General features: G+C 38.4%; 1 protein-coding gene across 2 annotated transcripts in view; it reads right to left on the bottom strand.

Moving 5' to 3' along the window:
* The window catches only part of cep104 (centrosomal protein 104), a 34557-nt gene that overhangs the window by 13719 nt on the left and 4375 nt on the right, over nt 1-16463 (bottom strand). For both annotated transcript variants that reach the window (XM_073818876.1, XM_073818877.1), the window contains exons 7-12: nt 15626-15806; nt 15178-15333; nt 14077-14289; nt 13214-13420; nt 11183-11350; nt 4007-4180 (exon numbers count right to left, since the gene is read on the bottom strand). In XM_073818876.1, the coding sequence (XP_073674977.1) occupies nt 4007-4180; nt 11183-11350; nt 13214-13420; nt 14077-14289; nt 15178-15333; nt 15626-15806 (1099 nt within the window). The remainder of the gene's footprint in view (nt 1-4006; nt 4181-11182; nt 11351-13213; nt 13421-14076; nt 14290-15177; nt 15334-15625; nt 15807-16463) is intronic.

Here is a 16463-nt window from a genome sequence, read left to right as displayed (position 1 = left end):
GCCTACGTCACGTGTGACCTTTCCAACGTGACTGCATAATGCGTGAGGTCTGGCTGGTGCAAAACAAGCATTTGTGGTTATACATTTATATACATTTTTATTGTTTTAAGAAAATTACAAATCTTTACGCTACATAAGACCCTTATTCTTTGGCTGGGATCATATAGAGCCTTTTGAAGTTGCAATGAAACTGCAATTTGGACCTTCAACCTGTTGTTCCCCATTAAAGTCCATTACATGGACTTAGACTGAAGAAAGAAAGACATGAACATCTTGGATGACATGGTGGTGAGTATATTATCACAACATTTTTATTCTGGAAGTGAACTTCTCCTATAACTTCTCAGTCTTGCCTACACTGGATTACAGACTTAGACACAAGAGTAATCATATGTGAACTCCACTGTCTTTACTCCCAAAAGACTCCCAACTCTTACTAAAGTTTGTTATATAGTCAGGCACACCCAAATACACTGCCAACGGCTGCTATCACTCATGTTACGTCAAATCAACAGCTTTTGTCACTGTTGACAAAAGGGCATTTTTTCAAGACATTAACAGATACTTTTTTACGTTTTTGCCAGGTGGCAATGATTGTATGTGTTATTTCTAGAAGAGGTTTGAGGATGATATTTTAAAGTGCCCCTATTATGCCTTTTCAAATATGATATTTCATGTAGTGTGTCATGTAGCTGTATGTGAACATAAACTATCTGCAAAGTTGTGACGCCGACAGTGCACTATAAATGAAGTTTTTGTCTAACAAAAAAAAGAGTCGGCTCACATTCGCCTAAACGAGTCGTCAGCAATTCGAATCTTTTTTCTGTAACGGCCACACGTCACGAGCTACACATTTGCGTAATGTCCGCCCACGTTCAATTTCGCGAACAACTTGCCCGCCCACAAACAGTAGGCCTACCATTTTCACGTGGATTAACGTTACATCATGTCAAGAAGACGCCCTGCCAGTGAATTTGTTTTATATGCCCTTCCGAAAAATGAAACTACCAAGAATGAGTGGTTAACATTAATTTTTTCAACACCTCAGCAGTCCAATGCCAATCTTGTGTTGTGTTCGCGTCATTTTACTGATGACTGTTTTTCCAATCTTGGGGAGTAACGTTACAACGCGAGATTCACCAAACGCTTGGTTTTAAAAAATGGATCAGTGCCCAGTTTATTTGGACCGGCTTGCTCCTCTGAACTTCTACCTGTAAGTATGATTAATAATTGATGATTGTATTTTCTAGCGATCGTTCAAAATACGTCTTTGTGTACGTTATGGTGTGTAACAACCCCGCACATGTCTTGGTAACCGGCTAACTTGCGTTTCTGTAGTTCTGTTGTTCAGCTGTGAGTGCAATGTAGTCTAAAAATTGTGATTGATGCAGCTTGACTGTCTGTCTGCCTTATTAGTTTAAGTAATGATAATGATAAACGATGGCTTAACGCAGTGTTATGGGTTGTACGTTACAGTGTTGAAGTTCACAACGTAGAGGTGTGCCCGGTTCGCTTACAAAAGCAAATTGCAAGCACTTCCCACAGTTATAATATGACACCCACTGAGAAACGTCCTGCTCCAGTCATGCTTGCAAAACAGTTTCTTGTCGATGTGCCACTTCAACCGTTTCATCGTCAGACTCCGGCTCGAATTGATAGGGTAAAATCGAGGCTATCTTTTCTATGCATTAACAGGTCTCCACAGCTGTCATTCAGTTATGCCAATGGGCGTTTCGTTTTGCGCTGAAGCGGTAGACCAATCCAAAAGGACTGCACCATCTGACCAATCACAGCAGTGAGGGCTCACGGAAAGGAGGGGTTTAGAGAGACTGATTGTTCGAACTGCTTCACACGAGTCGTTTACGAATCATTTAGAAACGGGGTAAAATTAAATCTAATTTTTGAGAAAACTAAAGTGTTTTTTGAACTTGCATACATGTAAACCTGTTTTAAGAGACTATTACAACAATATTAACTACCTTTAACATGGCATAATAGGGGCACTTTAAGCACTTCAATGAGTGACTATGACTATGATTTAACATAATATTGGGTTGTATGATTTATACTATTCTATAGCATTGATAAAAATAATTCATCAAATTATTCCTAAAAAGGTGTGGCATTTTATGTACTTTTTCCACCATCCAGAAGCATGAGTCACAAAAGTTCGAAATACAACCAAGTTTTCTCACACAATGCTGACAGAGACGCAACCTGTTTATCAACAACCAAAAGCAACACAAATAAGCGTCTGTCACTCATAGACTACATTAAAACATCTTTAATTTTCCAGGAACCTAAAACATCTCCATCCTTATCACATGACGACTGTCACAAGATAAAGTATTTTTCGGCCTTTGTTTTGCATGACCTTTTACTGAACAACAAGTCAATCCGTCTAGGACACATTCTCAACTTTTTGTTAATACATATGTGACCATGGACCACAAAACCAGTCATAAGGTTAAATTTGACAAAACTGAGATATATACACATCATATGAAAGCTCAATAAATAAGCTTTCTATTGATATATGGTTTGTTAGGATAGGACAATATTTGGCTGAGACACATCTATTTGAAAATCTGGAATCTGAGGTGCAAAAAAATCAAAATAGGGAGAAAATCATTTAAAGTTGTCCAAATTAAGTTCTTAACAATGCATATTACTAATCAAAAATTACATTTTGATATATTTATAGTAGGAATTTTACAAAAAATCTTCATGGAACATGATCTTTACTTAATTTCCTAATGATTTTTGGCATAAAAGAAAAATCAATAATTTTGACCAATGCTATGTATTTTTGGCTATTGCTACAAATATACCCCAGCGACTTAAGACTGGTGACCACAAAACCACAAAAAGTAGCATGGGTATATCTGTAAAAATTATCAATTTTTCTTTAATGCCAAAAATCATTAGGATATTAAGTAAAGATCATGTTCCATGAAGATATTTTGTAAATTTCCTACTGTAAATATATCAAAACTTATTTTTTGATTAGTAATATGCATTGCTAAGAAATTCATTTAGACAACTTCAAAGATGATTTTCTCAATATTTATATTGCACCCTCAGATTCCAGATTTTCAAATAGTTGTATCAAAGCCAAATATTGTTGTATCCTAACATCAGTGGAAATCTTATTTATTTCAGCTTGCAGATGATGTATTACTCTCAATTAATAAAAATGGACCCTTATGACTTGTCTTGTGGTCCAGGGTCATATATAAGAAGTATACATTACATTTCTTTTATACAATCTACTAAAAGATTGTACACTGTGATTGTACCACTGGTTATCAATGCAGCTACAGCATGGTTTTGCAAAGTCAATTGACCCCTCACAAAAAATTTGATTTGTAGGCGATCTGACCAATCATAACGCTGAATCCACCATTTTGTCCAACAAGTAAATCAGACAGGAGACTAGTAGATTAGCTTCAGTTGACTTAAACTTGAAAAATTGTGTATTGACGTCTTTCCGCAGTTGAAATAAAATACATTCTGATGTTCATTCATGCTAATTTTAAGTAAATATGAAAAGACCATCAGTTAGCAATAGGGGACTTTTTTACATTCCAGAGAACTCTCTTTATGAGTTTTTTAAAGTGTTTTGTGTCCAGACCGGTTTATGAAATTAAATTGTATCAGACAAATGATGGCATAGTGAAATGAGGAAGTCTTATAGGTTTCGGTAAAAGATAAGATCTCTATTCATGCTAACAGTAAACCACAAATAACTGAAAATTTCAGTTCACAGTAAAATTCACTTCACAAAGCCACCAGTATATATAATGTCTTCAGACAGTATTCACTCCCAGTCATCTGTGAAGATTCTTAGCATGTCAGGTCATCATAGCATGTTAAGAATAGTTAACTGGGTTTTTTCTATTGACATTTTTGAGTGGAATTTTTCCACACTCAATGACCTGAATAGCTGCTAGAGTTGCTTCATTACAGATGTATACAGATAAAGTGTCTCAAAGTCTGTACTGACCTGTATAAAGGTAACAGCTAGTGTTCTCAGTCTCGGGGTTGATTCTCCGGTCCTGGAGAGCAGATTATTCCAAGTCTGTTCCACACAGTGACTGATCTCAGATTTGCCCAGCTGATGATTGGGAATAAACTCGCTCAGAATCATTCGAAGGAGATTCAGAGATGCAAGGAACACCTGAAATGCAATACAAATAGAGAAAGTTGTTACTTTATACACTAAACATTTCAGAGTTTATGAGCTTCTATGGTGCTCATGAACAGCTTCTACATGTATTAACTTGAGTGTACCCATTATAAAATGACCATATAACGAAAGAAAATATTTAATATTACCTTTTAAAATGTATTCATTAACACAGCTTGTTTATTTTAGAACCACCTGGAACCATTTTCCCCCAGAATTTCAGTTTAAAGGTGCAATTACTCACAGAAGCTGTATAAGAAACCGCTCAAGTCCTTTACAGCAACACATGGCGCAGAGTACCGCCAACAGGTCAGCTAAAGCACACAGTTAAATGCTGTTCTGTGTTAGTTTAGCTAAATAACCAGGGGGAGAGGGTCACTGGAATGTGTCCAGCAGTGGCACATTGTTCATACTCTCAGTACAACCATTTAAAACAGTTTAGAATGAAACTCTGAAAGGCCACGAATTTTACTGCAAGTGATTTATCTAAGGACTGACAGCACAATAAAAAAAACAGCTGTCACGTCACAACCACAAACATGCATGTGCTTTGAGAATGCCTGAGGGCTAGAGAGTGATTCATTAGCATGTAAAAAAAACAGCTAAAGGTTTATTAATCAACACGTTCAATCTTATGCCACAATGATCAGAAACAGCATTATATAAACAGATTTTTTTTTTAAACAAAGTGAGTTCACTTTGTGGAAAGTGAGGAAAGTGAGTTCAGTCCTCAGACGAGAAAGAACAACGGCGCGTAAGTGTCTACTTTAATACTATTTCGATAGGCGATCGTTACTTAGAGTTGCCACTAAAAGCACTTTGTCGTTTCTGTTTAATTACTTATTCCTAATTATTAATATTAACCTGCTGTTCCCTTAAGCACTCTGTCGTTTCTATTTACTTACTTATTCGTTAATATTAATATTGAGCTGCTACTAAATGCACTCTGTTGTTTCTATTTACTTACTTATTCGTTAATATTAATTTTGAACTGCTACTAAACGCACTCTGTTGTTTCTATTTACTTACTTATTCGTTAATATTAATATTGAGCTGCCACTAAACGCACTCTGTTGTTTCTATTTACTTACTTATTCATTAATATTAATTTTGAGCTGCTTCTAAAAGCACTCTGTTGTTCTATTTAGTTATTCGTTTGTTTTATTTACATCTATTCACTGTTAGAAAAGGAGTGTTTCTTCTGTTATTTGTCCTGCGATTGTTTTTGCTTTAAATTCTAGTTTTTATTGCAATCATTAAAATTGATAACTGAGCGTACGGCCAAGGGAAGCTTTTGTTATTTCATATCATTCCCTTCTGGAGCTATTACAAGTGCGAAGCTGTTGCTTTTTGAGTTTCGATTGAGCCATTTTGCGTGCGGGCGATACATTTGCGGCTGACTGAGCCTAGGAGGCGTCCCTAGCTTTTATCAGTGAAGCACTGTTTGGTTGTCTATTTAACTGTGTCAGACCAGCTGACGCTGAAGCGGCAGCGGAAGCGTTCAGCCTCCTCGCGTGAAGACCGACGAGAGTAAAGACTTGCGACTTTTCCTACGCGACTTAACCGAGCAACCACACCGACAACGCACTTAAGTACTCCATTCCTTTATTTCACTCTTCTTTCTGTCCTCCTCTATCATGTGTTTCCAACTCATTCCGGTGGTCTCTAGACACCGCACTACTATCACACGCACACCTCGCCGCAATATTTCTAACCTGCGTCCTATCGACACCTCTTCCACTGAACCTTTCTCTTTCACGGTTGGACTCTGGAACTGTCAGTCAGCTGTCAACAAAGCTGACTTCATTTCAGCATTTTCTGTGCAATCTGGTCTGAGCATTCTAGGTTTGACTGAGACCTGGATTCGTCCAGAAGACTCTGCAACCCCAGCTGCTCTTTCTAATAACTTTTCCTTCTCTCACACCCCTCGTCACACTGGAAGGGGCGGGGGTACGGGACTTCTTATTTCTAACAACTGGAAATACTCAACCCATTCTCCTCTATGCAATTATAGTTCATTCGAATCTCATACAATCACTGTAACATCTCCTATCGAACTCCACATTGTGGTAATCTACCGCCCTCCTACTCAACTTGGCATCTTCTTAGAAGAGCTGGATGGGCTGCTGTCCTCTTTTCCAGAGGATGGCAGCCCACTTCTAGTCTTTGGGGACCTTAACATTCACCTTGACAAACCCTATGCTGCTGACTTCCATTCACTTCTAGCTTCATTTGATCTACAACGCGTTATCACTACATACACTCATAAGTCTGGCAATCAACTTGATCTCATTTACATGCGAAATTGTATTTCAGACAACATTGCGGTCAAACCCCTACACATCTCTGACCACTTCTTCATTACATTTGACCTACATCTTGCTACTTGTGCACCCCCAACCCCTCTACCTGTTACTTTTAGAAGAAACCTACGCTCTCTCTCACCCTCCCATCTTTCTTCTTTAGTATCCTCCTCCCTTCCCTCTCCTACTCACTTCTCATCCCTGGACACTAATGCAGCAACTGACACCTTATGCTCCACTCTTACCTCCTGTCTAGATGTTATATGCCCTCTCTCCTCCAGGCCAGCACGAGCTGCTCCGACAACCCCTTGGTTATCCGATGTTCTTCGTGAGCACCGGTCCAAACTTAGGGCAGCCGAGAGAAAATGGCACAAATCTAAGGATCCATCCGACCTCAGTATGTATCGGTCTATGCTCTCATCCTTCGCTACCCAAGTACATACAGCCAAATCTTCATACTTCCACAACAGGATCAACAATTCTCCGGACGCACGCAACCTTTTCAAAACATTTAATACACTGCTTTGTCCCCCTCCACCACCTCCCACAACTTCTATAACAGCTGATGACTTTGCCACATTTTTTACAGACAAAACTACATCGATCAATAATAATTTCTCAGCTCCACACATACAGGAACTAAAATTGACCACACTCACGGCTGGAACTCCCCTCTTCTCCTTCTGTCCTTACTCGGAGGCAGAAGTAACCAAACTTTTCCTCTCTAGCCATCCGACGACATGTCCTTTAGATCCTATCCCCTCACACCTTCTCCAAGCAATCTCTCCTACAATCCTACCGGCGCTCACACACATCATCAACACATCTCTTCTCACAGGCACTTTTCCCACTACATTTAAGCAGGCCCGGGTAACCCCACTGCTCAAAAAACCTACACTTAACTCTTCACTCATTGACAACTACAGACCTGTCTCTCTCCTTCCATTCATAGCAAAAACACTGGAACGGGCTGTTTTCAACCAGCTATCCTTATTCCTCTCACAGAACAATCTACTGGACTCTAACCAATCAGGGTTCAGAAGCGGCCATTCAACTGAGACTGCGCTACTGTCTGTCACTGAAGCCTTGCGGACGGCAAAAGCTGAGTCCAAATCATCAGTACTCATCTTGCTGGACCTATCTGTAGCTTTTGACACTGTGAATCACCATATCCTCCTGTCCACCCTCTCAACGCTGGGCATCACAGGGACTTCACTTCGCTGGTTCAAATCCTAACTCTCTGGTAGGTCTTTCAGAGTGGCCTGGGGAGGGGAGGTATCCAAAACTCATCAACTGGTCACTGGGGTTCCTCAGGGATCAGTTCTTGGACCTCTCTTCTTCTCCATATACACTACATCTCTGGGCCCCATCATACAGGCACATGGCTTCTCCTACCATTGCTATGCTGATGACACACAACTCTATCTTTCATTCAAACCAGACGATCCATCGGTAGCTGCACGGATCTCAGGTTGCCTGGCGGATATCTCTGCATGGATGAAGGAACACCATCTTCAGCTCAACCTAGCAAAGACGGAACTCCTTATCTTTCCTGCCACTCCATCTCTACAGCATGACTTCTCCATCCAGTTAGGTTCATCAACAATTACCCCATCGACTTCAGCCAGAAATCTGGGTGTAATCTTTGACGACCAATTGACCTTTAAAGACCACATAGCTAAAACTGCTCGATCTTGCAGGTTTGCATTGTACAACATCAGAAAGATCAGGCCCTTCCTAACAGAGCATGCTACACAATAGTGATGCGCGGGTCGTCTCATAACCCGCGGGCCCCGCGGGTAACCCGCGGGTCGGGTTGGGGCGGGTAAAGAAATTGTCACTTTATTTGCGGGGCGGGTTGGGGCGGGTCATTAAAAAAAAAAATGTATATTGCGTGCAATTCCCTATAGCCTATATTACATATTTGGGAATATCTATTTTCATATTTTATTAAGTTCTTTAATAAGGTTATCAACACGTCACGTCACGAAAGCGCCAAGCAGCTCCCGCTGCCAGCCACAAGCGCATCAAGCGAACGCTCATTCGGCTCTGCAGGCCTGGTGCTATGCGTATTTAAATCTCCTCGGATGCGCATTATCCTGCATTAGTCAAAATCAAGACAGTCAACCACATCCAGTCATATGTGAATGAATGTAAATATTCGCTAAAAACACACAATAAAGACAGCAATGATACAGTCAGGACCGTGGCGCCGGCTTGCTTTGATGGTGATTGCACGTGATGCGTGCGCGCCCTAGTCATTTTAAACAGTTCATAATAACGAAAACAATACCTTACAAATAAAAAGAAGCAGATTTTTATGATCAGAACTTCCAAGGATCCAGTAAACGAATGCGTTCAAATAGAAAGTTCAAAACGATATTCATATATAAGCGTATATACCCACTTTTTTCCGGCACCACTAACGTGACACCACCGATTATCTTGTTATTAATATGATTTGATTTATGGTTCATATCCATAATCTTACAGTATGTTGTTGCCAGTTTAAAGGGCGATGTTTGTGATTGTTTCCAAGCAAAAAAAAGCTGTATTAATTTGCATTACAATGCATAGTATGTCTATTTAATGGTTGCGGGTGCGGGGCGGGGCGGGGCGGGTTGTAAAAATAGACACAGTGGTGCGGGGCGGGCTGGGGCGGGCCAAATAATTTCATAATTGCGGGACCCGCGGGTTGAAAAAAACCTCGACCCGCGCATCACTACTACACAACTCCTCGTCCAGGCCCTGGTCATTTCCAGGCTGGACTACTGCAATGCTCTTTTAGCTGGTCTTCCAGCATGTACAATCAAACCTCTACAAATGATTCAGAATGCAGCAGCACGACTGGTCTTCAATGAGCCCAAAAAGGCCCATGTCACACCTCTCTTCATATCACTGCACTGGCTACCGGTTACAGCACGCATCAAATTCAAGACACTGATGCTGGCATATAGGACAGCCACCGGATCATCACCTGCCTACCTCCATTCACTACTACACATCTACACTCCTTCCAGAAGACTGAGATCCTCTAGTGAAAGACGCCTCATTGTACCACCACAGAGAGGTATTAAATCACTGTCCAGAACATTCTCGTTCAATGTCCCTGCCTGGTGGAATGATCTTCCCACCCCTATCCGAAATGCAGACTCCTTAACAGCTTTCAAACGACTGCTGAAAACCCATCTTTTTCGACACTATGTGACTCAATAAAAAAAAAAAATCTCCTCTCTTCTTGATCCTCCCTTCTAGCCTGTTTTTCCTCTCTTTCTTGATCTTCTCCTTCTAGCCTGCACTCTTCTAACAACGCTTGATATATGGTATTTTTGAGCACTTCCTATGTTGATCTGCCTCCTTAGGATGAATCACTTGTTGTATTCCCAATTGTAAGTCGCTTTGGATAAAAGCGTCGGCTAAATGAATAAATGTAAATGTAAATGTAAACAGCCTCACATACAGAATACAAAATGTATTTTATGTAGCACTCACAACATTTATTTTTAATTTAATGAAAAATATAACTAAAAATATTAAATATTTACAAATATAAATATTATTAGATTTTGTGCCTATAACATTTAGCTGTTTTTTTCATGCATTTTCATAACAAGCAGTTACAGACTGTGTTCCTCATATTTTTGTTTGGGTTGCTTAACGTGAAGAATATTTTATGTGCATCACCGCAAGAAGCTGTAAAGAAAACAAACACTGTATACTAAATTTACCACAAAGGTAAAAAAAAAATGTACATACTTTCTTTCTTTAGACAGTTTCTATGTCTTTCATTTTAATCAACCTTTAATCAGAAAGGGTCAGACTGGCAGTCTTAAGGTCCTTGAGTCCAAAATTTTTATGTTTTTTCATATTCGTCAAAAGTTGTCACGCACAGAATGTCATAACTCTCAAAATGCTTGCTACGGATGTGAAAAATGCTGAAAATTTAACTAGATCAAAAAAATTTTTTACAACAGACGAATGTTTCGGTGGCAGCGTGTAAACGTGATGGACACAATGCGATGTTGTATTTATTTTTTAGCGTGCAAAAATATCTGATGAGAATTTCGGACTCAGTGTGCAAGAATCTTTATAATTCTATTTGAACAACTTAAATGTTACATTTTCCAAAACCAATTTAAACTTAAAATTTAGTGATTTTAAGTTCTAATTTTGCCAATGGCCAATAGAAGTCACCATTAGAACAATGATAGTTTGTAACATCATGTATGGCAAAATTTATTTCCAAAGTCCAGAAGCAGGTCCAGCTAATGTGTGTGAATGTTCTAAAAAAAATAAAAAATAAAAATAAAGCAGTCAATGTCTCATTCAAAAAAGGAAACTGGCCTGTTCGAATGTAATTTCTACAGGTGCCATACTAAACTCTTCTATCGCAGTTTCCCTCAAACCCGAGGCTGAGTTTACCCTTGGGAGAGATAAGGCAGGCTTTTTACTACATTTGCTGCTGTATCACTTCTACAGATAATCCACAATACTAGACAGAACATGACACCTAAAACAGTCAAAACTATCAGTCGTGGTGATGGTGCCGTTCTGTCTTTAGCCTGAAATGAAACTGAAAAGAAGGGAACATGAGAGAAATTAGAATGAGAGGGTGAGAGAAAGAAAGAGTAGGAGAGACTGAGAAACAAGAAGGAGGAGTGTGATAAAATCGGAGAAAGAATTCTCGTACGGATGAGACTTTATCTGTGAGAGCTTTCTTGCAGAGGAACACGGCTGCTTTCGTCATGCTCCGCAGTTCTGCTTTTGGGGTTCCAGGTGGAACCTCCATCAGTTTCCTGTAGACTGCAAGCAAAGAATCCTCCCTGTAGGACCATGTCTTGGAATAGGCCCCTGCCACCTTAGACCGAGAAAGGGAAAGTGGGGGTCACATTCCAGAAACAGCACACAAACAGAATACACCAGCTGACCATTTGACCTTTCGCATACAGTTTGCATAGTGCTGTGAGACAGTAAACGACAGTTATAGATGGACATGACAGCAAAGTGTTAAAGGGATAGCTCACCCAAAAATGAAAAATTACCCCATGATTTACTCACTCTTAAGCCATCCTAGGTGTAGGGATGCACTGAATGTTCGGCAACCAAAATTATTCAGCTGAAAATAGCAAAAAGACCTCTTTCGGGGTTCAGTCTAATAAGCGAAAATGCAAAAAAAATATAGCGAAAATGACATGACGCGTTCAAATAGAGGCGTGCACTAATGCAGCAAACATGTCGGCAATGCAGAAGCATTTAAAACTGTCAGAGAAACATGCGAACTGCATCGTATATCTTCGATGAGAAGAGAAAGGGGTGGTTGTTTCTTGTTACTGTATGATGACTGAAATTGCGAAATGACCTTAAACCATTAGTAAATAAACTGTTATGTTGTCTAATACACTTATTCATTTTATGTTAAATTGTGCATTGTTGGTAGGCTATAATGTCTACTACAATGTTAAAAATGTTCAGTGTTAAGTAAATATTTCAGTGTTAAGTAAAAAAAAATTAAATTGTTGTTTTGCAATTGATTTTTCTTTAAAAGCCACACAATCTGTAAAAATCACATTTTGGCTATTTAATTTATGCAATGGTGAAAAAATTGGCAAAATACATGGGGGAAAAACATGAAAATCGTGTTCAGTAATCGGCTTTTGGTCTTTGGCCCAGTGTTTAATTTAGTTTGGCTCCGGCCAAGAAATTTCATTTCGGTGCATCCCTACCTAGGTGAATATATGACTTTCTTCTTTCAGGCGAATACAGTTGGAGTTATATTATAAAATGTCCTGGCTCTTCCAAGCTTTACAGTGAGGGAAAACATTTTTTGATCCCCTGCTGATTTTGTACGTTTGCCCACTCAAAGAAATGATCAGTCTATCATTTTAATGGTAGGTTTATTTGAACAGTGAGAGACAGAATAACAAAATATCAATCCAGGGAGATGCCTTTTTTTAAAAAGTTATAAATTAATTTGCATTTTAATGAGTGAAATAAGCATTTGAACCCTTCGCAAAACATGACTTAGTACTTTGTGGCAAAACCCTTGTTGGCAATCACAGAAGGATTTATTTCAAACACTCGACTGACGTTATGAAGTGAGTTTGAAGTAAAAAAAAGTTATTAAATGTGGTATTTTCACATGCTTTCAGATGTACTACACAGAGCCGTAGTTCACTTAGAAGTCATTATCGCAAACAATTTCTTTCGATTTCATAATCGCGCAATAATATCATCTGCAATTTTTTAGTGAACTAGAGCTCTGTGTAGTAATTGCTGCTCCATCTGACAGCAGGTGATGGAAATATACTGCTGATTACAGAACCGGCTTTACTGACAAAATGCACATGGAAATCGCATTCGATTAATCGTGCAGTCCTACATGGGAGCCAGAAATCTCACTGACTAATAGGGGATCAAATACTTATTTCACTCATTAAAATACAAATCAATTTATAACTTTTTTGAAATGCGTTTTTCTGGATTATTTGTTGTTATTCTGTCTCTCACTGTTCAAATAAACATACCATTAAAATTATAATTTGGGATAATTTACCCCAAAATTTTAATTCTGCTCTAATTAACTTCATGTTATTCCAGACTAATTAGATTTTTCAAACATAAGAATCAAATCAGTATGATTTTCACACAAATTATTTAGACCAGTTTTGTAAATACTCTGATAAAATTGACAATTGAAGGCTGTAAATGTTGGGTGTCTCACCAGACTGTCTCCAAAGATGTCTATGGGCAGACTGGCCTCTCTCTGAGCTTTTTCTGTGAGCGGTTCTGGTTGTCCTGAGGCCCCAGGGCTCCGTGGGGTAGACGTGTCTGTCAGAGTGGGCATCTCTTCAAGCTCACTGACTGGCTGATCACTTGACCTCTTCTTAAGAGCAGGTAAAGGCCTCTCATCATAAGGAAGGGAACTGATCTGTGAACACACACACACACACACACACACACACACACACACACACACACACACTCAGGATGATTCCATGACTACAAAAAAGTTAAAAGAAATCAGAAATACAAAACATTCCCAGCATGAATAATAATGGGCTGTTTTAAATTCAGGAAAAGGCTAATTAAGTCTGAATGAAAATTTAGCTTTTTTTATATTTATATATATATATATATATATATATATATATTTTTTTTTTTTTTTTTTTTTTTTTTTTTTTCCCAAAAGTGCGTAGACATTTCAACCTCTGGCATGGTTTGGGGCAGTACTACGTAAGTAGCACAAAAAAATACACACATCACTATTAAACACTTTAATTAAATCTTGAAACCTAAACCTCTCTAGCTAATGCAAATCCCTGACAAGCATGTTAAGCCACACACATTTAGATAATAAATCTACAAAGAGCCTTGTGTAAGTGAAGAATGAGCTACATCAGTGGAAAGGAACAGAAGCAGTGTTGCATCAAGGCAGATAACTCTGTTGATTACAGCAGAAAGTATGCTTAAATCTAGCATTTGTAATGAGATATATTACTGAATGAGAAAAAAAATAGACACAAGTAATGCATTGGAACAAAACCATCACACATGGCTGTTTATTCTGTGTACATCTAGACTTACGTCGATCTTAGGGACGTGAGGAGGAGTGAGAGATGTTGACGCGACTGTATGTTTAGGGCTAGTTGCTATTGAAGTGTCCTGCTCATCTTTCTCCTTTACATGTTGACTCTGTCTCCTCTTCCTAGGCGAGTCTGCTGGATGAGGCATGTCTTTCTGTGTCCCAACATTTGGAGAGGGAAATTCAGTGATGGAAAGCTCAGAAGTTCTCTGGATCTGAAACAAAAGTTGTACACATTTTTAATTATTTACATTTTATTCAAGCTATTTATCAATATAAAAATTAGTAGTAGTGATTAGTAGTAGTAGTAGTGAAATGATTAAAAGGCTAACAGATAAAGGTTTGTTGGAATACAGGCTTGGTTAAGTTTTTGTCACAAACAAACAGAATGCTCTATGACTTTCAAACTGATTGTCTGCTGTATAAAAATGTCTCTTGGCCTCAGACGAGTAAGAAGCAAGCACATGATCTCAGGAGAACCAGCACAATCACTATTCGGCTGGGAAACTGCCATATCAGACTACTAATCTCACTGGAGCTGGAGGCTCTCACAACACAAGAGTTGCATTATTCATGCATTCATTGCAAGAAAAGAAATTAAGAGAGACACACAAGAATATGGATGGATGACAGTCATTAACTGACTTCCAAAAAGTGCAATGGATGGATGAACACCTCTGTTGGAAAGTTCAGGGTCTTAAAAAAAGGGTATTTTTATGTTTTTTTAAAGAAGTCTCACAAAGGCCAGTATTAAGGAAAAATACAGTAAAAACAGTATTATTTTAAAATATTATTACAATTTGTAAAAACTTTTATATATTTTGAAAATGTAATGTAGTTTTGTTTTTTTCAGCAGCAGTTGGTCACATGATCCTTCAGAAAACATTCTAATATGCTAATTTTGTGTGTAAGAAATATTTGTTATTATCAATGTTGAAAAGAGTTGTGCTCCTTAATATTTAACCATGATACTTTTTTGAAGGATTCTTTGATTAACAGAATGGTCAAATTAAGAATTAAAAAAAAAATTTTACATTTTAATTTTTTTTATAAAATTTTTAATTGTAGTATAAATGTGGATGGATGAAGAAATGGATGTTTACCTGACTGATGTCCAGCAGGTCATGGAGCTCCAGCTGCTGGTAGACTGTGAGCCTGTAAGCCTCCATTTGCTCCTTTTTCTGCTTGGCTGTGTCATAGTCCTCTCGTTCTATGGCACTGTGTTTCTCTACATCATACCGGCCTAAACGTTCTCCCACCTAAAAAGAAAAAGAGAGTAAAGGGGGAGGAAAAAGAGAGAGGTTTTTAAAATAAAAAAAATTAGAGGATGTTGAACACTTATCTGAGGTTTAAAATAAAAGAAGACACTTGCTTACTAATTACAGTCAGGCTATAATTAACAGGTAACTAAAGGAATGCTACAGCATTATTGAAATACACCCGGTTGCATTTCAACCCTCTCAATTCCAGCTTCACATCTCCAGTCTGTAACATTATTAAACTACATATGTAAACATAGATGTGTCAGATGAAGAAGGCAAATGTAATAACCTTTTGCAGGTCTGCAATAGCTTGTTTGAGTTTTTTAGCCAGATCAAATCTTTCCTCCCGAACCATGTCCTGTTTTTTCTGATCCAGCAGCCGAATTATATGGGCCACCTCAGGGTCTTGATACATGTCAAATGCCAAATCATCAAGTGGCGAGATAGAGTCACATTTATAACTTGAGAGCCTGCAAGACAACAAGAGTAAACAAAAGAAAAAGACAAAAGGCTGCATGCACAAATTTAAAGGAGAAGTTCACTTCCAGAACAAACATTTACAGATAATTTACTCACCCCCTTGCAATCCAAGATGTTCATGTCTTTCTTTCTTCAGTTGATAAGAAATTATATTTCTTGAGGTAAAAAGAATCAGGAATTATCTCCATATAGTGACTTCAATAGTGCCCACAAGTTTGAATTTCCAAAATGCAGTTTAAATGCAGCTTCAAATGGCTCTAAATGATCCTAGCCAAGGTCTTATCTAGCAAAATGATTGGTGTTTTTTGATGTTAAAGAAGAAAACAAGACGAGAGTTTTTCGACATACCCTAACTGTATTGACCCAGATTACACAGACTGCGCATGCACATCGCAGAGACAAAACAAGACGAGCATTTGACGTCAAAAAGTATATAAACTGTCAATTTATTTAGAAAATGATCATTTGCTAGATAGGACCCTTCTTCCTTCACTGGGATCGTTTAGATCCATTTGAAGCTGCATTTAAACTGCATTTGGAAGTTTAAACTTGGGGGCACCATTGAAATCCACTATATGGAGATAATTCCTGAAATGTTTTCCTCAATAAACATAATTTCTTATCTAATTTCATCTTGTATGACAAGA

Source organism: Garra rufa, chromosome 15 (assembly GCF_049309525.1).
Source record: "Garra rufa chromosome 15, GarRuf1.0, whole genome shotgun sequence".
NCBI classification, from domain to species: Eukaryota; Metazoa; Chordata; class Actinopteri; order Cypriniformes; family Cyprinidae; genus Garra; species Garra rufa.
Note: the sequence above shows the minus strand (reverse complement) of the source record. Positions and strands in the feature narration are given on the sequence as shown.